At 38.6% G+C, this 26,117-nt stretch overlaps 1 protein-coding gene and 1 non-coding gene across 2 annotated transcripts; both read right to left on the bottom strand.

Annotated features, from left to right (window-relative positions):
- Positions 1 to 184: 184 nt before the first annotated feature.
- Trnap-agg lies at positions 185 to 257 on the bottom strand. Its single transcript has one exon. It is a non-coding gene; the product is annotated as a tRNA-Pro (tRNA).
- A 5,190-nt stretch (positions 258 to 5,447) lies between these two features.
- On the bottom strand, positions 5,448 to 25,395 carry LOC117300112 (coiled-coil domain-containing protein 93-like). Its single transcript, XM_033783808.1, has 16 exons — positions 25,303 to 25,395; positions 23,084 to 23,197; positions 21,171 to 21,265; positions 20,727 to 20,937; positions 19,764 to 19,918; positions 19,065 to 19,254; positions 17,921 to 18,007; positions 16,578 to 16,694; positions 15,809 to 15,945; positions 14,134 to 14,215; positions 12,191 to 12,331; positions 11,514 to 11,622; positions 10,663 to 10,783; positions 8,884 to 8,968; positions 7,317 to 7,430; positions 5,448 to 6,773 (listed from the first exon to the last, which is right to left on the bottom strand). Exons 1-16 carry the CDS (start codon positions 25,393 to 25,395, stop codon positions 6,729 to 6,731), a joined length of 1,896 nt encoding a protein of 631 aa, XP_033639699.1. The 3' UTR covers positions 5,448 to 6,728.
- Between the last annotated feature and the right edge of the window lie 722 nt (positions 25,396 to 26,117).

Here is a 26,117-nt window from a genome sequence, read left to right on the forward strand (position 1 = left end):
GTACCATGCCGTCAGTGAGTCTGTTCTCAAAACTGTTTTGGGATCGAAAGTTTGACCCTCATTGATGTTAAATTTGCATCGGGGATAAAGAATATTAATTTTGGTTTTTACCCATACACCGATGTGTGTTAGCACTGTATACTCAGTACTTTCCCGAGTCCTGTGAAAAAATATCACAGGCATGTTACTCGGGTGGGATTCGAACCCACGACCCTTGCAATCCTAGAGCAGTGTCTTACCAACTAGACTACCGAGGTTGCCCGGCAGCTAGAGGCAGTTCGAATCCTATGTTTTGGCAGCGGGTACCGCAACGATATAATAGATGTTAAATTTGCATCGGGGACAAAGAATATTAATTTTGGTTTTTACCAATACACCGATGTGTGTTAGCACTGTATACTCAGTACTTTCCCGAGACCTGTGAAAAAATATCACAGGCATGTTACTCGGGTGGGATTCGAACCCACGACCACGACTCATTGATGTTGACAAAAAAAGAGCTAGATTTTCTGAATAATATTGTGTTGATGATCGATCATTAATGTCTTTTTATAAGCATATGCGCCATTTGAATCACTACACGTGGGGAATTTTTTGCAGCAAGCCTATTATGCATTGCAGTGGTGGTCATGGAAGGTAGTAAGGGTGTGAAAAGGGTGTGATAATGAAAACCGCCGTTATAATAGTTTCGAAATCAAGCCCGGCGCCCCATCTGTTAGCTGGATCGGTCGGCCTTGGTGGAGCGGGTACAAAAATCAATCCATTTTATATTCATCGTTTAGCTGTATTGTTGTTGTTTTTTTGTCTGGCAGAGTAGAGCACGATGTTTGGGCTTTCCACTCCCATTATCAATCCCATTCAGATGTGCTACTTAAAGGAACTGGACACTATTGGTAGTTACTAATTGTTAGCACAAAAACTTATTGGTGTAAAACAAGATGTAATTTCGGAGACTTCAAGCATTTTTTGGTCATCTGAAAGCATACAAATTTATGTAACAACGCTGTTTTTTCTTTCATTATTCTCTTGCAACTTCGATGACCAATTCAGTTCAAATTTTCACAGGGTTGTTATTTTATGCATTTATGGGATACACAAAGTCTGTGAGAAGACTGGTCTTTGACAATTACCGAATGTCTCCAGTTCTCAGAAGCGGTGAGAATGAATGATATTTGATGAATTGAGCGCTTGACTGTGAACTTTAATCTCAGAATCTTGAAGGCATTTTCTATTTTTAGTACATTATGATTTGAGGTGAGGTATCAATATGTATTTGGTTTGTGCTAACACCATGTGTGTATCTACTTGCCAGGTTGAGTTTGTTCTTTAAAGAACTGTCTTTCTATATTCTCCGTACTTACTACCGCGGAGTAGTTTTATCTGATTGTTCGGGAGACTTCTCAGTTCTGAAAAGAACTGTCCTGCTTTTTAACCACCACCTAGGCGGAAGGTATAGATAATGGGAGACTTTCTGGGACGATAGAGGGCAGCAGACTTACCGGGTAAATCCATTGTTCTCAGAGTTATGCGCATGTTCAGAACTACGTAAACAATGGAAATTTACCCGGTATGTCTGCTGCCACCTAGCGTTGGAAAGTCTCCTATTGGCTAGGACTACTACTATCTTATGATGGCGTTATACCGCAAACCAAATATATTGCATGATACATCACCATGCAATGCCTCAAATCAATATGTATGCTCGTATTCTCTAGCGGGAGCGCACTATTGGACTTGTTAAGTTATATTAATTTAATGTTTAATTTTAAATCTTTGGACATAATTATTCTTTGTTGGCAGGGGGCCGTCCAGGGTAAGGCAAAAGGTAAGGCAAAAGCAACGTGCCCTCCGCCCCGACCCCTCCAACAAAAAACATACATGTTTATAAAAATACACACACAAAAAACAACGATTCAATTAAATTCAGAATGATTATTAGTATAAATGAAGAATTTTTGAAGTCTGAATTAGATAATTGTATAAGTTTTAAATTATTGTTATCCCTAATCTTTCTCCTTAAACACAACAGAAGTGGCGGGGTGGGGGAGCTCCAGTGATTTATGTGATGGAAGGGGTGTTCGTGTTGACTGGAAAAATTAAACTAGGCATTGGAATAATTTTGCTAAGAGAGGATGAATACCCCCTCTCCCCCCCCCCCTCTTTTTTTTTTTTTTTTAGATCCACCAATGAACCATTCACAGATGCTTTAATAGTCTTGGTTCCAAGACCATTGGTGTTGCGCGGTCACACACAACCAACGTTCCGATTATGCACGGCAATAACTATACACGCTTGTAATGAACGAACGCTAGCGGGCGCTCTGTTTCTCTGATAGACCTTATCGCAAATACCAATGCGCAAGCGCAGACTGTTGAATGAGGTGCATTGTGGGAAAGATATGGATCAAATTTGGATACCAGCTAGACCACAATGCACCTAATTCCAAGCTTTACGCGCGCGCCCCGGTATTTGCGAAAAGGTCTATAGACCTTATCGCAGATACCGGGGCGCGCGCGTAAAGCTTGGAATTAGGTGCATTGTGGTCTTGCTGGTATCAAAATTTCATCCATATCTATCCCACAATGCACCTCATTCAACAGTCTGCGCTTGCGCATTGGTATTTGCGATAAGGTCTATTTAGATCTCAGAGAAACAGAGCGCCCGCTAGCGTTCGTTCATTACAAGCGTGTACTTGGTTGTGTGTGAACCGACCACGCAACACCAATGGTCTTGGAACCTAGACTAATGCTTTAAAGGATTTGGGTACCTTTTCAAAATGTCCATAGATTTACATTAAACTTACACAGTTTGAAGATAATGATAGCCCAGGTCGAAATTCCAGTTGAACCTAGTTAAACTGGGTTTAACTGGAACTAGTTGAAACCAGTTGATAAACTAGTTAAACACAGTTAAAACCAGTTGGTTTAATATGGAAAATGGACAGAAACCAACTGGTTTATAATTTCAACCTCGTTGAACACAGTTAAACCTAGTCCAAACCAGTTGGTTAATATGGAAAATGGACGAGTTTGGTCACTTTCCAGTTGAACCAGTTGACCCCAGTTAACTAGGTTCAACTGGAATTTTAACCTGGGAGTGGAAAGCTTCCCTTCAAATTTTACTTACTGAGGTGCTGTAGTTTTTGAGAAATGAGTAAAACAATGTCATAAAAATACGTTTGTAAATGATTAAAATAATTTTAGTCTCATGAGACGAAAACTATTTTCATGACATTGTTTTACTCATTTCCCAAAAACTACAGCACCTCTGAGCACGTAATATTTTAAGGGAAGCTTTCTACTATCATTATCTTCAAACTGTAAGTTTGGTGTAAAAGTAAAAAGTTACATAGACCCTTTAAAGGGCTGCTACATCAAACTTTCACAGAAACAAATTATGCTTTTAAAGGAACACGTTGCCTTTGATCGGACGAGTTGGTCTTTGAAAGGCCTTTGTAACCGTTTGTTATAAAATGCATATGGGTAGAAAGATGTTGTAAAAGTAGAAAGATGTTGTAACATGCCTCTAAATTGCACGGTTTTCCTATTACCTCGTCGACTAACACGGTCGGCCATATGGTCGACCATGTTAGTTCGCACAGTAAAAGGAAAACCACGCAATTTTGAGGCAAATTTGTGTGGATCATTATATCCCTTTAGTCCCTGCACCGCCCGAGCTTGCTGAAATCCAATTTCTCAAGATTCTTGCAGTAAATTACTGGAATCGTAGTTCAAATTTTAAAAGATAGCCATGGCTTAATGTGTATGCACAATTGTTTACCCTTTCGGTAATATTTGTATAAAAGTACAAGTTCTCATGGGAACAATAAATGCCTCTCGTTAAACGGCTACGGTAATTTTTATGGTGAATATTTTTGTGCACGGATAAAATGGACACAATGCCTTTTCAAGGCTTTTGTCTGGCTCAATGCTCATACTGATTAAATGCGAAGGCGTTAATTTTCGACAATATCATCATAAATGATGAACAGTTTCCTGTTTACTACTGAGCGTTTTATTTTTCGTAAGAGCTAAATTATTTCATCATCATTAGCTTCGACAAGTCAACTGTGAAGGGAAAATTAATAACGATCTATAACAACTAGATATATTAACAAATGCGTAGACCTACTAATGACTATCGAGTTTGCTTTTGATGTTCCTTTTTTTCTACAAACACAAGCTAGCGAGGTTTCCTCGTACCGCATACAGTATATCGCTATAGGCGGCTGGGCGGTACAGCGGCTAAATGGATATTCTACTTTTAAAAGATCTGTCTATGCATATAACTTTTATAAAAAACGGTTACAAACGCTTTTATAGACCAACTCGTCCGATCCAAGGCAACGTGTTCCTTTAAATTTTAAGCTTTGACTTCATTCAAATCACTTGCATAAATAATAACATGCGCAAATGTAACTAGTTGCAATTGTCCATTTTTGCTTGCATAACTTGATCAACAAAAATCAAAGGTAAGAAGTTGGTAAAGCAGTTTAATTGAGCTCCTCTTCTTTAACCAAAAGTTCATTAAATGTTTGTATGATTACTTTATATAAAACAACTTGTCAAATGACATAAAGTGTACACTTATTTGTTTTTATTAGTTTTGACATTTTAACTGTTCAAGTAAATAATTATATTTTGTAATACTCTTTAAAGAAAAATAGTTTTTAACTCCAGCTCCTTTGGAAGAGTGTTTCAGACTCTTCGGACATCCACCAAAATCCTTGAGTAAAAATCAAAACCAAAACCAACATTAACTTGCTTAGCAAACGGAAAAGTGTGGCACCAGTGAAATCAAGTGTACAAAAAAACCCCCACATTGGCTGGATGTTGATTAAGCTATACAGTGCCGAGTCCATCAAACTCTGTAAAAGCAAGCTAATGGATTTTGGAGGGTGGGAGGTAGATCGGTCACTGTCTTTGTCTGTAGCAGGCACATAGAGTTATATATAAGAACTAGAGGGCGCACTGGTGATGCTTCTTGCACAAACGCGACAGGACCGCAAGGAGACACGCACGCGCCATTCTGTACGCGTGTTGAGTATGAAACACACATTTGAGTTTGTGTTTATTGAACGCTACGCGATGCTGTTTTGTCAACTTACAAAATGGCTGCACAAACACACGCTGTGCGATGCCTGTTTTGTCAACTTAGAAAATGGCCGCCTGCGCACATCCCGCGTCGCGTATATAGGCCAGTGCGCCCTCTAGTTCTTATATATAACTCTATGAGCAGGCATAATACTTGGCCCTTGGGAAAAAAGTAGGACAATTGTTTTGAGTACAAGGGCTGAGCTAAATTTAAGACATGTATAGGGTTTTATATACTTTTTAGTGCAGGCTACTTAATAATACATGGGTAAAGCCCGGTTCATACTTCCTGCCAATGCGAAACGAATGTTGACGTCACAAATTCGCAACGAAAGTCGCACTGAGTTGAGTTGTGCTCGACTCACTTGCGAATATCGCTGCGAAAGAAGGGTTGTGACATCAAATTCACTTCGCATTCGCATTTGCAGGAATTTTCACCTTTTGTCAATCCCTGCAGTTATAGGATTCCTAGGAGCTTTTTTCCAGTATCCTCAGTGCTAGAGAAGTAGATCAAAGAGCATAACTTTTTTTTTTATTACCAGCAACCAGGGAGACTTGGAACAAATCTTATTTCAGATAAAAGTCAATTTCTAGTTTCCGAATCAGTTTTGGAGGAAAAAAACCCAAATCAGATTTTAGTTGGAAGAATATGTTCGTGCTAGGTACAGATAAAGTTACAAATAATTATAGGCCTGAAACTTTACAGAGAAAATTGATTGCCTACATGCCCTGCTTTTCATTGCTTTTGTGCCCTTTAAAATGTTCTAGTACAAATCTGTAATTTCCTCATCAAGGGTCTTTGCCCTCACAAGAAAAAGGAATCAACATAACTATAAGAACTTATATACCGCACACACAGATCCTTGACAATTGATTGGTGGAGCACAGGTCATGTGTCATCTGTTATTTTGCCCACCCAATATGAATAGTTATGGGATGCTTCACATATGTATTTATTGATGCGACCCAAAATTTAATATTGGACAGGTGCCCACCCAATATATATAATTGTTGGACACTTCACATGTAAGTATGTATACTGCTGCATTGCTCCAAAATTTGAATTGGTGAGGTGCCTGACCAATATGAATAATTATTGGATGCTGCGTATAATGTATACTGCTGCAAGGCTTCAAAATATAATATTTGACAGGTGTCAGAGCAGACCAGGTTGGTGACTATTTGTAGTCGTCTACGTTGTTTAGAAGGTTTTTCAGAAATTACAGAGTGTGGGGTGGATGAGTTTTTTGTGTTGTTTGTTTGGGTTTTCATTTGGGGATGGTGTGGGGTATTGTAACAAATCTCAAAGGACAAGCAGATCTGTGTGTGTGAGATACATAAAACTAATATTGAATGCATTTTGTTCATGCAAAGTCGCAGAGTGTAATCATAAACATTCAGTGAGATCTGGCTTTTCCATTTCGCCTCATGAAATTAAAAAGTCCAGATTTCACGCTGTGAGTATATTTTACGACAGTGCACTCGTATGTACTAATATTTGTACATTTATAACAATTTCTTAAACAAAAACAACATGATTGTTAGATTATCAAAGTTATTTTAGTAAAAATTTTGGTATTACTATTACTTATCTTGATTTTTTATATATGCTGATATAAAAATGTTGGCAGTAAACTATTTAGAGAGCTTGGAGAGAAGGATTTCGTTCTTGCGGCACTCCTGAGGAAAAAAAGAAAGAAAAAACATACATTCGTAACGGTTTGTCTCCATTGAAAACAGTACAAGGGACTCTGTGTTAAGAATCCTAAACTATAAAAGACACATTATTAAAGACAGTGGACACTATTGGTAATTGTCTAAGACCAGTCTCCTCAGTTGGTGTATATCAGCATATGCATAAAATAACAAACCTGTGAAAATTTGAGCTCTATTGGTCATCGAAGTTGCATGATAATAATGAAAGAAAAAACACCCTTCTCCAACTAAGTTGCGAGCATTCGGATGCTTGAGTTCGTGACCTCAAATTCTAAATCTGAGGTCTCAAAATCAAATTTGTGGAAAATTACTTCTTTCTCAATAACTACGTCATTTCAGAGGGAGCCAATTCTCACACCATTTTATACTATCAACCTCTCCCCATTGCTCGTTTCCAAGTAAATTTTTATGCTAACAATTATTTTGAGTAATCACCAATAGTGTCCAGTGCCTTTAAAACTTTCTGACTGGTAACCCCACCAAACAAGGAATATTGAGAAAGCCTACCTCTTTGAAATCTCGGACAGTCTTGAAGTACAGTCTCTGTTTCTCGACCAGATCTAGGTAGTTGTCGTTCAGCTGGTCTCGCCTCATCTTTTCCTCCTGCTTCTTTTTCTCCACCTAAAAATTACAAATAAAACAAAACAAGAGATGACACAATAAAAATAACATAAAAATAAATAAACAGTTGTTGTCATTGAAAAGTCGGGGGGTTTCGTGACCCCACATTTATACCGGTAGGGCTTAAAGGCAGTGGACACTATTGGTAATTACTCAAAATAAATATTAGCATAAAACTTAACTTGGTAACGAGTAACGGGGAGAGGTTGATAGTATAAAAGATTGTAAGAATTGGCTCCCTCTGAAGTGACGTAGTTTTCGAGAAAGAAGTACTTTTCCACGAATTTGATTTCGAGACCTCAAGTTTAGAATTTGAGGTCTCGAAATCAAGCATCTGAAAGCACACAACTTCATGTGACAAGAGTGTTTTTTCTTTCATTATCTCGCAACTTTGATGACTGACTGAGCTCAAATGTTCACAGGTTTGGTATGTTGTGCATATGTTGAGATACAGCCAGTGAGAAGACTGGTCTTTGACAATTACCAATAGTGTCCACTGCCTTTAAGTTCTGTAGTAAATAGAATGCAGGTTCGAATCCTGGCCTGGTCAGTCGCGACACTTGTGTCCTTGGCAAGGCACTTTATCAAAATTGCTTCTCTCCACCAAGAATAAGCATTTTTAAATCTTAAAGTCCTGTAAGCTATCTGCGTGGGATTCGAACATACAACCTTCACATGCTAAAGCAGATACCACAAGACCACCGAGCATTCCCAAAGACCTGCGGCCAGTTTGAATCCCCTCATAATATAAGCTCCAGGCCACATAAACAGTTTTACAGCCCCACATTGCTTAAAATAAAGAAGCATACAAAGACCCACCTACAAAAACAGCTGCTCATTAAGATTTAAACCAACATTTATAAATACCTCAGACAGTTTCACTATTCCTATTGGTGGAGAGCGCGTCACGTGGGTGTGTATAAACCTTTGTTTATGACCAGTAAAAAGTGTTGAAACATGGGCGTGACACGCGAGCTTGCACCTGTTCTTATAAGACAGTTTCTTCATTCCTATTGGTTGAGAGCAACGGCTGAAACAGTTGTGCCACATCACGCAATACGCGCGACACGCACAGCATTCCCCTATAAGGAGTTGTTTACCCGAGGGCGGCGGAGGGCTTTACCATTTCCGGGAGGGGTGTTGTGTTGAAAGAAATCATTTATCAATTTTTGCATTTATTTTACTTTTTGACCAAAAAGTGATGATGTTTTTGACCGAAAAGGTATTCATGAATGGGAATCAAAGTGTGTTGAATCGGTTTTCAACTAGTGCTTTAAACCCGCAGAGGCCTGGTTCTTTATAATTTACGACGACTTCGTCTCGGTAAAATTACCAAGAACCAGGCCCTCGTTGGGATTAAACCACTAGTTGAAAACCTCTTCACCACACATTGATTTCCTTAATTATTTCCAGTTAGATACTTTGTCTAATTCAATACTTGATGGACATCTACCTTTGTTTTGTTCTGTTTGACGCCGCCGACAATCAACTCCAGCTGTTTCAAGAACTGGTCCTTATTGGCTGAAGAATTCATCGCCCTGGAAACGGACATAAACAAAAATAAAAGGCCTGATTATCGAGGAAGGCACTAGAAACGAACTTTTGCAGCAGTTTGGCGCCTTTCAGTAGCAATGCATAAGACGGACTTTGCACACGCACTGGCCTTATATGCATGGATGGCTGGTCAGTGGGGCATGCACAGTTAGACACCCTACAAAATAGTGAGCATGTGCAGCGCAGGCAGACAGTGCTGGCAGTGGGCCGGAGATGGCTGGTCGTCGAGGTGTTTCAGAAGTTGAATCCCAGCACCAGCACAGCGTATGGCCCAATGTAAAAAGGGGATGGGTTGGTAGAGAAAAGGGAAAGGAGTAAATCAAGAACAAACATTTGATCATTTGTGGTGTGCTTTCAGGCTTTAGCTATCCCTTGTTGGAAGATCCTTTGAGGAGTCAAAGTGTCTGAAATGCAAGTAAACTATGTTAAAATCCCATGGTTAAACCCCTTCATATCAGTTGGATAGATATAGAGATTTAAAATGTTTACTTTGCATATAACGTGAAATTGTAAACTACCAGGTCACAGAGGTTAGTTTACTTTATGTACTAACTTGTGATACATGGGCCAAATTTCATGAAGCTGATAAGCAGAAAATAATGCTTAGCAAAATTTATTTGCTAAGCAAACGGAGAGTGGGACACTAGTTACAACAATGGAAACTGTATTGAAATTTGGCTTGTCGCCAGTTCCTGCTAAAGTAATAGTATAGCATCCATGGTTCTTGTGATGTGTTCGGAGCCCCTTCTCTTAATTCTATTCGTGGTCAGGTTTTGCGTGCCATATCCTCTTCCAGTAACTAATGTATACATGTATTTACAGTGTTTTGTTTTATTTTATTCGGTATTGTTTACATCGATTTGTTTATATTTTTTGTTTATACTTTTATTTGATTTTAAATTTATTTCCCTTGTCTTTTATCGTTTATTCTATTTTATAATTTAATGTAGGCTTTTGCTTTTAAAATTTATTTTAAATATATTTTCACAGTCGTTCATGGTGGTCTGTTTCTGTTCCCTATTTTATTTTACTTAATCTTCAATGTATGCTTTAATATTCTTTCCTAAGATGACTCTATTTTAATTGTTAACTTTGTACATATCAGATTGTTTTTATATAGGCTATATGAATATTTCTAATTGTTTTTTATCCTTTCCTGTAATTGGCAGCTTGTCCCCTATTGGTTTGGTCAATAAATATAATATAAATATAAATAAAGCAAGATTTTTCTGTGCTTAGCAAGTTTTTATGCTTACATGCTTTATGAAATTGGGTCCTGTTACTTGATATGGGTATTTTTATTTTTTATTTTATGCAAGTCGCCTGACACACAAGGCCTGAAGGCCACTTCAAGGTGTGGGCTACAATTACTTTTTTCAAGAGGTCGTTGCCACCTACTCCTAGGGCTGAAACAGGGTTACCCCTTTCACAGTCCATACGAATGTAGGCTTGGGTATCATCAATTCGAAGCCTGGCCAGTAGAGCAGAAAGCACTACCTCCCCAATTTTATGTGGCAAGTGTCACGACCGGGATCTGAACCCACACCCTGCTGATCAAACACCAGTGCTTGAATCCGGTGCTCTTAACCGCTCGGCCATGTCACTGCCACAGAGATTTGAAAAACCATTACTTGTTATTCGTTGTTTCTAGAGGTCATGGAAAGAGAAGATGACTTACTGTCCGAAGTTATCATGGATGGAGTTGAGTAGGGTGATCTCTTTCTCTAGGTAGAGTTTGGTGTCGTCCAGTGTGTTGTACAAAGTGTAGAACTGCTTTGTCTCCTTGTGTGTGTTGGCGACTACAAATGGAAATAGAAAACAAACTCAAGATGATGAACATAGAATCCGCACCCAACTTCATGGAGCTGCTCTAAGACCTCATCACTCATGAGACATCACCGCCCACCGATTCTAACTGCATAGGCATAACCACTGCAGATTTTTTTGCAATAATTTAAAAAAAACTACCACCTTTAGAACTGAAAGTTTCAAAGGTTGGTTTTATTGTATACGTCCACATTTATATATGATTCAAACAGCAGAGCTTTTCCAAAAATGAAAGGTATACTTTGCCCTTTAAAGGATTTGGGTACCTTTTCAAAATGTCCATAGATTTACATTGAACTTACATGGTTTAAAGATAATGATAGTGGAAACAGTTGTGCCACATCACGCGATATGCGCGAAGCGCACAGCATTCCCTCATAAGGAGTTGTTTAACCGAGGGCCTTACCATTTCATAGCTGGAGGGGTGTTGTGTTGAAAGAAATCATTGAACAATTATAATTTTTGCATTTATTTTACTTTTTGACCAAAAAGTGTTGATGTTTTTGGACCAAAAAGGTATTTATAAATGGGAATCAAAGTGTGAATCGGTTTTCAACTAGTGGTTTAAACCCGCCGAGGCCTGGTTCTTCGTCTCGGTAAAATTATCAAGAACCAGGCCTCGTTGGGTTTAAACCACTAGTTGAAAACCTCTTCACCACACATTGATTCCCTTATTACAATGTTATCTTGTGATTTGTTTACCTTGGTTGTAGAGCTCCACGAATCGTCTCTGGTACTGTGATAATTCTGCTCTGGATGGAACGTCATCAATCTTCCTTTGCAATGCTGCAATTTCTCTCGTCTTCCGTGCCTTGACATCCCCAAAACAAACAAACAAACAAACAAACAAACAAACAAACAAACAAACAGATAAACAAGCAAGCAAACAAACAAATGCAAACAATTTCATATTTGATTTCAAGAAAAGGTAGTTTTGAAAAATGTTTCCCTCAAGTTCTGTTTCAACTTATGCATGAAAAAAAATAAAAATAATATTGACTCTTATATATAGCGCAATTACAAAGAATGATCATTGCGCTTTGCACATTATTACCCCCGGTCACTGGGTCATTTATTTCATTCCGTATTCAACTCAGCTCATACAAACTGTGCTGCCAAGTATGTAGCACACTAAGCTAAATCACAAGAACCATCTCTGCCCTCACAGGTACCCATTTACCCCTGGGTGATGAGAAGCAATTATATTTAATAGTCTTGCTCAAGAACATAAATGTCATGACCAGGATTCGAACCCACACCCTGATGACTCAACCAGCAGAACTCAAGTCCGATGTACTAAACCGCTCGGCCATAACACAAAAATTCTCCCATCTTTCGTTTTTGAAATGCAATTCTTCAGAGAGGAAGCAGGAACTTACCAAGAGGAGACGGAATTTCTGGAGTTTTTCCTGGCCAGCTTCGTACCGTTTCAGAATCATCTGATCCCTTTCGGACAGCTCCGTCTCGCCCCCTTCGTTCTTCAACTCTGAGATGCTCTGCTGGAGTCGTGACATTTCCTCCTAGTTACCCCAAAACAGAACATCTTTTTCAATCAAGAACAACAACAAAGACAACAACAACAACAACAACAACAACAACATCAACAAAAAAACAGCTGATGGTGAGAGCTCATTGCTATTTTGGGATTTGAAACTTTGCTTGGTGGAAGTATAGACGATGTGACCTTTGTTTACATTCAAACCGCCCTCTGTTGACAAAACACTGTACACGTCATGTTTCGCCGGGCAAAAAGACGCGTAGTCATGGTAAGATTGTGTGTACTTTCTAGCTGGCTGCCAAAACACAAAGGTTTTGCCCGGCGGTATGCACTCGAATCATGTTATGGTTTAAGAGTGACGTCAGAGGTCACATCCTCTATAACTAAGTTTGTGGTAACACCATAAGAACAGGTCTACTTCAGGCTTGTTGGTTCTTAAAAAAGACACTATTGGTAGTTACTCAAAATAACAATTTGCACAAAATCTTACTTGGTAACGAGTAATGAGGAGAGGTTGGTATTGGCAGTAAAAAACATTGTGAGAAGCTGCTCCCTCTGAAGTGGAGTAGTTTTCGAGATAGAAGTAATTTTCCACGAATTTGATTTCGAGACCTCAAGTTTAGAAATTGAGGTCTCGAAATCAACCATCTAAACGCACACAACTTCGTGTGACTAGGCTGTTTTCTTCTTTCATTATTATCTCGCAACTTTGATGACCGATTGAGCTCAAATTTTCACAGGTTAGTTGTTTTATGCATATGTTGAGATACACCAACTGTGAAGCCTAGTCTTTGACAATTACCAATAGTGTCCACTGCCTTTAAGAAAATCAATCAATCAAAAGTCATTTATAGAGTGCAAAAATCTAACGATTGCTCCAAGATGCTGAGGTACTGTTGAACTATTAGTAAGCCTGGTAGAACAGGTATAGCTTTGTACACTTTTTTACTGAATTTTTTTGTTATAAACAACCAGTGGTGACTGCATTGTTTGACCACTTAAGCCGGAGCACATATTCTTTAACACAAAAGAAAACTGTCATTTTTACAAACTCCATTATCTCCTTGAAGATATTGTTTTACAGCAAAATAAGTAAACAAGTAAATGAGTAATAAGTTATAGAGAAGTTCTAACTCATTGAAATTCCTTTTCATTTAATCAAGAAAACATTGCAAATGGTAAACAAATGTCAAAGATCTTTGACTTTCTTTTCTCAGCGTGATCTGTAATCTCAAACACCTTTTTTGTACACAGTCATATGTCGCTCTGTTAGGCATTTCAGATCTTTCCACTCCCAACTTTTGCAAAATGGCAACCTTTTTAACCATCATTAGAAAGATTTGATCTCACTCTTTCCAATGACGGTAATCGAGGGTAAACATGGACAAAACTACAGCTTTATTACAAATGACCTTTGTGCTCAGGATTGAATCCTTTGTTGTGTGTAAGCTTGGTTGACAAATATCACTGGTAAGGAAGAGGGGGTATGAGTGCAGTAAACTAAAGTCCCCTGTAGTAAGGAAAGAGTTAAGGTGTGACTTGAACGAGGTGAGTGAGCTTGCATTTCTAATTTGTACAGGAAGCGTACATTTGTATTCCACATTTCGACATTAAGTGAAGACAGGCCTGATACTTCACGGAGGCAACGAAGGCGATTGCCTCCGTTGCCCCTTGCCATTGCCTTGGTGCCCTTGAAATGCTCCAGTAGAAATTTACAATTTCCTCATAGGGTGCCCTTTGCCAAAGAGTAAATGCCTTGGTGCCCTTGCCCTTTCAAAAACGAAGCATACAGGCCTGTGAAGACATGGACCCAAATGTGCTTACCTTGCAGTGTGCTCTAAACTCTTGTTCCTGCTTCTTCAGGTTTTCATTCATGGCAACCAGGGATCGGAGTTTCTGCAAGACACTTTTTAATGGGGAAACAACAGAAAAATATTAATTGCAAATAAAATGAACCAAGGAAACGTTATCGTAATAAGATAGAGTGCAGATCTACCTTGGTGGTGAAGGGTTGGGATCAACGTTACAACCTCTTTTCAACTGTAGGTCTGTAGCCAGCCTCTGTCTTTTATAATAATAATTGATAATTTATTGATCTTCTATTGCACTCTCTCCAGGACCAGCCTGTTCAAGGGCGCATGATAGTAAAAATTGCAAAAGATTAAGAAAATGACATACAATAAGTGAACAGTTTAAAGAAAAGTACACCCGTAAAAGAGGGAGCCGTTTCTAACAATGTTTTATACTATCAACCTCTCCCCATTACTTGTTACCAAGTAAGGTTTTATACTAATAATTATTTTGAGTAATTGCCAATAGTGTCCACTGCCTTTAAGAGGAATATTAATTTATACCTTCAGCTCCCAGAGTTAGTTTAATCTTTATGTTTTTGCTTTGTGACGCCCATTACCAATAGTGGCTTTTAACCTTGTTTGAGGGGCAAACTTCCATATACAAAAACAAATAAAAAATATAAACTGGAGTTACAGACAATAGAAGGAAAACACAACAGTCTATTGGAGATGGGTTGGAAATTGGCTCGAAGAACAGAAAACAAATGGGTAAGACTAATAATAAGGGAATCAATGTTTGGTGAAGAGGTTTTCAACTGTAATATAAAGGCAGTGGACACTATTGGTAATTACTCAAAATAATTATTATCATCAAACCTTTCTTGATTACGAGCAATGGGGAGAGGTTGATGGTATAAAACACTGTGAGAAACGGCTCCCTTTAAAGTAACATAGTTTTCAAGAAAGAAGTAATTTGATTTCGAGACCTCAAGTTTAGAACTTGAGGTCTCGAAATCAACCGCGGGTATCACGTGATGTGGCACAACTGTTCCAGCCGGTGCTCTCGACCAATAGGAATGAAGAAACTGTCTTATAAGCACAGGTGCAAGCTCGCATGTCATGCCCATGTTTCAACACTTTTTACTAGTGTTATATCATCCGTTCAAACAACCCCTCGTGATGCCCTCTCGACCAATCAGAATGGACAAACTGTCTTAGGTATTTATGATAAAATAAATAATAATAACTATTTCTTATAATTTCACAATAACCATCTCAATGTGCTTTAGTGCCCTGGTCATAATTATGGCCAATAACATTCCTGTAGTCTCAACTCCCTAGTGAGTATACAACCTGGGTACTCGTAGCGCTCCAAAAGCTTTTTCATACACAATATCAAACTCTACCCTTGCAGGTACCCATTTATATACATGGGTCAAGAGAAGCACTTAAAGTAAAGTATCTTGCTTAATTAAGTACACAAGTGTCACGACTGGGACCCAAACTCACACTCCACTGACTTAACCACAAGAACTTGAGTATGATGCTCTTAACCACTCGGCCATCTCACCCTAATGGAATGGGAATCAAGAACAGGTAAACGAGAAGAGAGACAAAGAAATAGACTTGTGCAGGAACAGAATGGACAAGAACAACAAGGAACTAAGATTATCAATTTTGATTTTTTTCTAGACGAGAATTTTCACCTTTTGTTCTCCTCCGTCTCGATGGTCTCAAGCTCCTCCATTTCTTCATTGATCTTCTTTGAGTGTTCTTGGACGACTTCTAGTTTGCTCTGAGTTTCCGTGTGAGTTTCTTTCAGCTCGGAATGACGAGAGTTCAACTAAGAAGAGAAAGAAAAAAACTTTAACTCTGGGCACATAGCGTGAAAGCATGTGAGCTCTGAAACTTGCCATACTCGGCAATCTGGGGCTTTATTATGTTCTTCTGTGCTTTTTATATGCCTTCTCTTGCCTTAATGTATTTTTGGGGATTTAAGGAGACATACGCCTTTTGGCGATAGTTATTTTTTTAACTTTTATACTCTCCTGGGCACCCCACTGTTGTTTTACTTTGTTTTCTTCAATATTTTTAATGAATTTACATGTGCTTGTAAATGTGATTGCCTGAATAAATATTATTATTATTATTATTATTACTATTATCTTCATTATTTTATGAATATGATCATAAAAAAATAATGAGAATAATTCGTTTTGTTAATATTTTTTTTAGGGGGGGGGGGCACTGCACAGGACCAAATTTCATAAAGCTATCAAGCAGAAAATACTGCTTAGCAGATTTCTTTGCTCAGTAAAAAATAGGTGTGGGGTACCAATTACAACAATGTAAATGTAAGCTCTATGGAATTTTGGCTGGTAACCAGTTTCTGTTAAGCAAAATTTAAGCAGTATTTGTTAACTGTTTTGATTGGACAATATAACCCTTATAGTTACTATGGCAACGACCTCTCACCTCCGTCAGCTTCTTCTCCTGATTGGTTATCTGCTTGTTGAGTGATGCGACTATTCTCTGATGCTGCTGTGCACCGCTCATTCTCTCCGGCTTGTCGTCCATTTGGAGCTCAGATTTCTTCAGAAGAAAAAAAAATTGATAAAAATTTAAAAAAACGGGGAAATCTTTCAAAGATTTTGTGAAAATTTCCCCAGTGGGATGTTGATGGATAACTCTTTTGTTCAACAATGTGCTGAAATGTTTAGAAGGACAACAAAAATAACATAGGCAAGGTGTTTTTTTTGTTACGCAAGTCGCCAGACACACAAGGCCTGAAGGCCACTTCAAGGTGTGGGCTACAATGGTTTTTGTCCAGAGGCCTATGCCACCTACTCCTAGTGCTGAAACAGGGTTACCCCTTTTACAGTCCATATGGATGTAGGCTTGGGTATCATCAATCCGAAGCCTGGCCGGTAGAGCAGAAAGCACTACATGCCCAATTTTATGTAGCAAGTGTCACAACCGGGATTCGAACCCACACTCTGCTGATCAAACACCAGAGCTTGAATCCAGTGCTCTTAACCGCTCGGCCATGACACGCCTGTTCAATGGGCCCTGGGCAATCCACATTTATGTGGATTCCACTCCTAAGAAGCGATACCAACAACCAAATGGGCACAAAAGGTTGAAAATAGTTCACAATTATCTACCTTCACATGCACCAATTTACTCCTGTGCGATTGGAAGCAATTATGAGGAACTGTCTTGCCCGATGAAGAATCACGATCGGGAATCGAACCCATACTCAGAACATGAGTTTGAGGAGTTCTGGGTCCAATTTCATACCTCTGCTTATGGCAAGCAAAGAATCAACGTCTATGGAAGCAGGGAATCCATTCCTTACCTCAAGCGCATTTCACGGGTTAGCAGGGAACTTTTGCTTATGCCTATGTGTACTCCACATTACTATAGGCATTCTTTGCTTTACACCACTAAAGCAGACATTTGGCATTTTCAAAGTAAGCGGAATGGTGATCGTAAGCGCAGAATACAGTGATAAGCAGAGCCATGAAATTAGATCCAGGGCCCAATTTCATAGAGCTGCTTGGCACAAAAATTTGCTTAGCATGAAATTGCTCCCTTGATAAAAACAGGATTACCAACCGAAAATTTCCTTTTGTTGCATATTGCTTGTTACTGGTATTCAGCTGATGTTTGCTTATTCTGAAAATCATGTGGAAATTTGGTTGGTAATCTTGTTTTTATCAAGAAAGAAATTTCATGCTAAGCAAATTTTTGTGCTAAGCAGCTCTATGAAATTGGGCCCTGGTCTGATCAAGGTCTGGTAATGAGAAAATTCTTACCTTATCTGCGTACTCGGCTGCTATTTGTTCAATCTCTTCCGACTGGAGACCGACGATGGAACCAACAGTACTGGCCGTCACTTTACCCTGAAGGAAGAGGGACAAATATTAAAAAGTATTGTTGTCAGTAAAAAGGGAGGTTCTGCCATTGGTAGACATTTTGTCAAATTTCTCAAATACATTTTCAAAACTACAAATTGTGTATTGCTTATATCGGAAGGTAACTTTATAAAACAACTACCATTCAACAATTTAAAAAAAGAATCTTCAGTGGTTTGATATAATTGTGCAACTTTCAGGAAACTTGAGGTTTTTAAAGTAATTATCTTAAAAAACATTAGGGTAAAACAAAAAAGTTAGTGACCTGACGTTTCGACTCTAGCAGAGTCTTTCTTGAAGGCTAAATGACAACACAAACATAAAGAGATATACTGGTGTAAAAAAGCAGTCAAGTGAGTGAAAATAGATAACAGAGATGAAAGCACACGGAGAAAGCAGGGAATCAACAAAGAGGTGGGTAACAGAAAGGGGGAGGGGGTGTGGGAAGGAGCCAAATAAAAACTAGCAATTATTATAACTTACAAATAATCTGCCTTTTCATTGGTTTAGAGATATGTCTTAGTTTTACCATACGGCGACCGTGTGATAGTGCATCGTTTGCTGTGTGATAGTGCATCGTTTGCTGTGTGATTGTCCGACGACTATCACACGGCGTGCAGTACCCAGAAGTGTGTTTACCCACCTCAAAACCTAATCAGTTGTGCATCTGTGTATCTGAAACGCGCGTACAAACTTCACATGTACAAGGATGATAAATAGTCTGTTGGGGTGTTATAAAACAAATATTGACTGCTTTAACTCATGCTATGGTTAAAACTCTGAATCTCTCGGTGATCCCCGGACCGTTCTGTTTTCCCTTGGCTGCACCTTGGGAATCTAGAACGCTCCGGAGATCACCTCGGGCGTCGTAGTTTTAACAATAGCATTCGAAGCAGTCAATATTTTTATAATATTATTTAATATTCCAGTTCTTGATTGCTTAGTTACAGCTGTCAGGAAAGTTTAAAGAGAAGGGAAAAATCCTGCACTATTGAAAAAAAGCCTGACAAGTCACAATCCTTATTTAAATCTGTAAATAACTGACCTCTTCCGTGATGGATAAGCCCTTCATGAGAGCCTGGATTTTCTTCTCTTCTTGTGCTTGGGATTCTTCAGAGTCCATGGAGTCCGAACGAGGCTTGTTGGCAGCCGTCAAACCTGCTGCTAGGGCCTTCTTCTTAGCTTCTTGTTCTGCCTCCTTCTCTGATTTGGACGTCCGGCTCATGCCATAACGCCTAGAAAAAAAGATTTGTCATAATATTATCTTCCTTTTTTGTTCACCCTACACCCATTAGTAAGCCTGTGCTTGAGTCCAACTATTGATTTCTATGTGAGACTGTCACTTTTCAACAACCCAGTTAAACCTGCCGCCCATCTATAACAAAAAAAGTCAAAAAATATATCGCAATGTTTCCTTCACATTTCAGCCTAAATTTTACCATCTGCGAATGCTTTGATACACACTTTTAGAAATACACCGCAATGCATCTTCGGAAAATTGTCACGACTTGTGTTGAAGTCGCGACTACTGTAACGACTTGTGTTGAAGTCGCGACTACTTGCGAGTAATTGTGACTAGTCGAGAAGCAATTTCACTAGTGGCCCAGGCCTACCAATGAGTGATATGCACTGTATGGTCAACCCACTGAAAAATGTCACCCAAGAGTAGGAGATTTTAAAGTTTTTATTATTTTTATAACCGTCATGGAGAACAGAGACTTGGATAGGTTAATTCTTGGTGTACCTTCCGTATTCCAGAAGAGTGGACTGAACTTTAAGCTCCTCGTCTCTGAGTCGGTGGGCATCTTGTCGACGATACCTCCTCTGTGGTTTGTAGACATCCTTCACGTTGCTGATGGTGCCAACTGATTTATCCTTTCTCGACTCAAACTCAACATCCTGCATGGAGATAATATGATCGTGTTGAGGTAAAAGAACGTCTTTTAAGCCATACACTGAGCTTTCATTACATTCTGGCTTAGAACTAAACTTAGTTTATCCATGTCCTGGTTTGGTTACATTCATTTAAATGGCAATTAATAATCCACAAGATAAACTGATTTGGAATTTTGTTACACAAATTTGGGTTGAACAAAGACAAATTTGGTTGTGCTAAGCTATTTTCAGGCACAACGCAAGTGAGGAGCGAGGCAGCCGAAACGCCACGGGACATGATACCCACAACGGTACTCTAGAAAATGTTGAGGTTTATTATGCTCTTAGGTGCATTGTTAGCATGTACTAGGCTTATTTAACATTATTGTAGTTGTACACTGTTGTTGCCAGGCTTATACTAGGCTAAACGGAAACGCGGAAGAGTTGCATGCCTGTACTTTTTGTGCCTAAGCAGCTCAATGAAATTGGGGCCTGTTCAAAAGCTGACAAAGCTTACCAGTCCCACTGGCTAGTCACTGAAAAGATTTAAGGCCATGCACTACAACAGGCAAGCTAATGTAAGTAAATATGTTAATGCCTTTTAACACAAATTGTATGAGAAGTTTTGTAAGGGTCTTGTGTTATAATTTATGGCTTGCGATATTTCCTAACTTCTAAACAATTTGTGGTGTTTATTTTGTGATGTTTTGCTGGTGTTACCGTGTTAATCATTGTCCTTTTGCTGTTTATTTAATTGTTTCTTGATTATTTTGTTGAGTGCTTGTGTACATTTTGTGGAATGGGCACAATATAAATCAACAAATTATTATACCTCTGGTGTCTGATGATGTTTGTTAAATTGCGAGATGGAGAATGCTCGGATCAGATCGCCCATTTCTTCCCTAGTCTCGATGGCACGTTTGACAAGCCACTGGACCACCGGGTAGATATGGATGAAGTCCAGCCCCTGGATCTGGTGAGGCTCGATGCGGTGGGGACATTTCATTCTTGGAAGGACGGCTACGATCTTCTCCGTTAAAGCGCTATTACGAAATAATAATAATAATAACAATATAAAGATTTTTAATGCGCACATATCCACCCTGTTGTGTGTTCAAGACGCAGTAAAACCAAAAACAAAATCATCAAGACCTGCTCGTTTCAGAGACAAGTGTCACGACAGGGAATCGAACCCACTCTGCTGATCAGAAACACCAGGGCTCGAGTCCGGTGCTCTTGTGCGATCGGCAACAACATGCCATTAAGGAATGCTCACATTTTTTGTCCGATTGTGGAATTTTCTTGGAAGAGGAGGTCTACATCGATGTCAAAGTTACAGGTTGTGATGCACCACGTCATACCACCAACAACCTGTCACAAAAAGAAACAGAAAAATAACAAATACAACTAGATATAGTGTTTGTAGAAACAAACACTAGGTGTTCGGCTATAGTTGGGTCAGTGTTTGAATCAATTAAAAAAGTGTTGTTGTTAACAGCTCGTCAAAGCTCAAAGAAATCAAACGAAAATGTTTTCTCGATGTGTGATTTGGTAAGCATCAATGTCTACATTTCAACCTATAGCCTTTAAATAATGCCTTTTCAAAGCACTTTACAGGCACTTCCGGTTTAAAAAAGTCAAAAGGTCAAGAGAAGGTCACCAACATACCCATTTTTGTGAAGTACGTGAGGCCCTTTCAAATGATGTATAGATTGTCAAAAGAACTTTTGTGGTTGAGGAAATGTGAACTGATGAATAATGACGACTGGAGGAAAGACTAACTAACCGGAAGGGAAATGTTTGTTGAAAACGCCTTGAAAACAGACTATGACGTAAAGCCCTTTCATATGATGTAGATTGTCTAAATAGCTTTTGTGGTTGAGGAAACGTGAACTGATGAATAATGGCGACTGGAGAAGAGCCTAACTAACCAGAAGGGAAATGTTTGTTGAAAACGCCTTGAAAACAGACTACGTACGTAAAGCCCTTTCATATGATGTATAGATTGTCAAAATAGCTTTTGTGGTTGAGGACATAGGAACTTATGCATAATGACGACTGGAGAAGAGACTAACTAACCGAATAGGAAATGTTTGTTGAAAACATCTGAAAACAGACTACGTACGTAAAGCCCTTTCATATGATGTATAGATTGTCAAAATAGCTTGTGTGGTTGAGGACATAGGAACTTATGCATCATGACGATTGGAGAAGAGACTAACTAGGAGGAAAATCTTTGTTGAAAACGCCTTGAAAAAAGACTAAAGCGAAGCTATTTATAGGAGAAAAAAAAATTAAATACAAAAGTAAATCGTACAAATTTTGGTCGCCAAGTGGTCTCCCATCCAAATACTGACTGGGCTCGATTTTGCTTAACTTTAGTGACAGGTGTTATCAACGCAGTATGGTACGCAGACTAAAACGATCAACACGTGGTGCAGAGCGTGACTATGGTCATCAATGCACCGCATACTTACACGTGGTGACCGCAATGCACCGCATGCTTACACGTGGTGACAAAGTACATGTACATGTAATTGTAAAATCTTTACGCGCAATCAATGGGGGAATTTTGTAGTGCTTTATACGTGAATTTTAGATTTTTCAACATCGATTTTGAACCAGAAGACAAGATCAAAATGGGGTCATGTCTGTGAGGTGTTTACGGAGTTTTTAATGCCCTTTCCGATGATGTATTGATTGTAAAAATCCCTCATGCAGATCAAAAGTTATGATTTTTTGAAATAATAAACTTTTAATTAGTGTATCTCGTCAACTGATGACGTCATCGTGACGTAAAAACTTTTGCATCATCTACTGGTTATTGTCTACCTGTGTGCAAAGTTTCAACTTAATGCAAGCTTCGCATCTATGCTTTTTCTTGCGGACAATCGACAGCGAGAAGAATAAGAAAAACCAAAAAAAACCAAAAAAAAAAACCGAACAAAAACAAAGAGTTGTTCGGGCTTTTGCCCGAACACCTAAAAACAGGCTTGGTACACTTGCCCCTGGTTACTGCCTTGGTGCCCTTTTCGAATGCTTCAACCGCTTGGCTCCAGTCACAATTAAATAACAAACATTTACCCGACTCCGGTTTCTCATAATTTTGCTTTAGTTAAGCTTCCCCATTCAATTTGAAAAGCAGTGTATAATTTTAATATATATAGTAAAATTGATTCTGATACTAACCTTGTCAAATGGAGTGAGACCCTTGATGCGCGCTCTGAAGTACCCAGCAGCCAGAAGGAGTTCAATCGTCTCCTGTAATTTAATATTTTGCTCCTCATCTTCCCTTGTTTCAACCTGCAAATAAGAAGGTATAAAAATAATGTTTTGACAAAAAAATTGATATTTGAAAAACTCAACCAATTTTATACCTAAATGTGATGAAGATTTTACTAGTATTTTAATGAACTGTACTATGATGATTCTGAATGCAAATTGATATTGGTTTAAAACCATATAATGCCCATCTGAGTGAACGATTTCTTCTGAAGGTAGATCTAACCCAAGTATTTTTGCATTTTTGAATTTTTAATTCTTAAAATTAATTATTTGAGTTGACTAAAAAGTCAAAGGTTTTTATTAAAGAATTTTCATTCATATAATTCTTAAAATTAACTATTTGAGTGAACTCAAAGTCAAAAGTTTTTACTAACATTTTAAATTACACACCTACATTCTGACAACCTTATATTTGACAATTCAGCCTAAATTCCGAGATCCCTATGTTCAGACACCCCTATATTTCAAAATCCATATGTTCAAACAACTGAACCTACATTCCGACACTCCTAAGTTATTTTCGCACATTATTACTCTGATAAGCAATAATAAAAACACAACTTGTATTAAAGGCAGTGGACACTATTGGTAATTGTCAAAGACTAGCCTTCACAGTTGGTGTATCTCAACACATGCATAAAATACCGAACCTGTGAAAATTTGAGCTCAATCGGTCATTGAACTTGCGAGATAATAATGAACGAAAAAACCACCCATGTCACACGAAGTTGTGTGCATTAAGATGGTCGATTTCGAGACCTCAAGTTCTGAATCTGAGGTCTCGAAATCAAATTCGTGGAAAATTACTTCTTTCTCGAAAACTATGGCACTTCAGAGGGAGCCATTTCTCACAATGTTTTATACCATCAACCTCTCCCCATTACTCGTAGTCAAGAAAGGTTTTATGCTAATAATTATTTTGAGTAATTACCAATAGAGTCCACTGCCTTTAAAGTTTATCTGGCGAATAAGTTTGACCATTCGAAAGTTTAATTTCAAAAAAAAAAAAAAATAGTAATAAAAATAATAACAAATAATAATTATAATATGTTAATAATAATAAATAAATAAGTCCTATCCCCCATAAGCCCTCTTCGTTTTAAACCAAAGTTGCTATAGAAGAATAACACTTTTCACATAAATTAAACTCCTCTGAAGTGAAAGAAACATAAAGATAGTTTACCTGTAGGTCAGGTATGGATTAAATTGCGGTTGGGTGTAGTGTCGCACCATTTTTTGTGAAAAATGGCAAACACAAAATGTAGCTGCAGGTTGTTAGTACATAGAGGTGTCGGAACATAGGGGTGTTTGGGTTGTCGTAATATATAGGGGTGTCGAACAAGAGGGTGCCGGAATATATGGGTGTCGGGACATAGCCTCATAAATAGGGGTGTCGAAATATAGATTGACATAATTGAGTTGTCGGAACATGTGTCAAAACATAGGGATGTCGGAACATAGGGGTGTCGGAACATAGGGACTTCGGAACATACAGCAGTCACCTCTACACTCTTCAGAATCAGAGTAGATGGTGTAAATCTATTTTAATTAAGTGTCTTGCAAAACCACAAGGAAAGACTCATGCCGCCATGCCATCCAGTGACTATTGTATAATAGACTATTGTATAATACACCACTAAAAATAGTCTGATATCGACAAACCGTAGTTGTTCCAATGGGAAATATTAAATGAATTATTCATGCAAACCGTGTAGTTCTTGTCAATTTCGTGCCTCCTCAGGCACTTTCAAATCAATGCAAAATATTTTTTACTTTTTTTTAGTGCGAACTTGGATTTTAGAATGATACAATTTGCTGGTGTGTAGGGGGGCCTACAACAGTTAAAATTGTTTGTAATTTGTTTAATTTGCCTGATTGTTTGTAATTTGTCAGGCAGGTAAACCATTAAGGCTGCGGCGGCCGCTGCTGCCACGCCTACACGGACGGACGGAAGTGTCACTGGCACTGTACTGTCATCTCTGTCCAGGAACTGGGCAATCTGGGCAATGTCAGTGAAACCATCGAAATGGCAACAATACTTTGCACTCTTTCTTCGGTTTTAAAGACTAAATTTCAACACTCAACAGTTTATGGGGAAGTTAAAGATGTTATAATTAATTTACCTCCACTTCTCGACCATGGGTATCATAAACAACGCCTAATTTTGAGCTGGAAGACCGACCCAGCTGAAATACACTGCCGCTGGGCGCCGCCATTTTGTTCAAGGTTATTTGTGGTCACGTGAACATCCACCCAAGGCAAAGGTCAACTTTTTCCAAGCACGTGACGAGAATTTTCTACTTTCAACCAATCAGAGAGTAGCTTGGAGATGGCCATTTAAATCAGAAAACAACACTTTTGACAATATCGTCTGCTAATCTTCGTGACAAGAAGTTGCGTATTTCCAGTCAACAAACTGATCGGATGTCAAATAAATTCATGGTAAGTTCAGAGGTAGGCACTGTGAGGGTAGGGAAATCAAATCATTGTCTGAACACATGTCAGGTGAAGAAAATTTGCTCTTACTTTGAAAATAATCGAGTCCAACTTAAAAAAACCACACTCACCGTGACCGTGACCGTGACCATGCACACTGCGGCTGCCTGCGCCAGGACAGTCTACTCTTATTCTGGTGTCATGTGTTTTCAGTAGGATAACAGGAAAATTGCTCATAATAAAAAAATAAATGATTTTTAAAAAATCATATATCCAACCTTTTTACAATGACACTTACATTTCATCGTGTGTTGAAATCTTAATAAAAGTTTTGTTTTTTCTGTTGCGAGATAGTCCACTAGGCACTATCGTACGTAGGGTCATATATTATCGACCCTCATATGTTTTCGAATCCAAACTTTGAATCCCGGTTACCGCGAGACTGTGCAAGCTCCACCGGTGACAGAAGCTCTGCAGTTTACACACGGTCTGTATTTTCATC

This window comes from Asterias rubens, chromosome 15, assembly GCF_902459465.1.
Source record: "Asterias rubens chromosome 15, eAstRub1.3, whole genome shotgun sequence".
In the NCBI taxonomy this organism is placed as follows: domain Eukaryota; kingdom Metazoa; phylum Echinodermata; class Asteroidea; order Forcipulatida; family Asteriidae; genus Asterias; species Asterias rubens.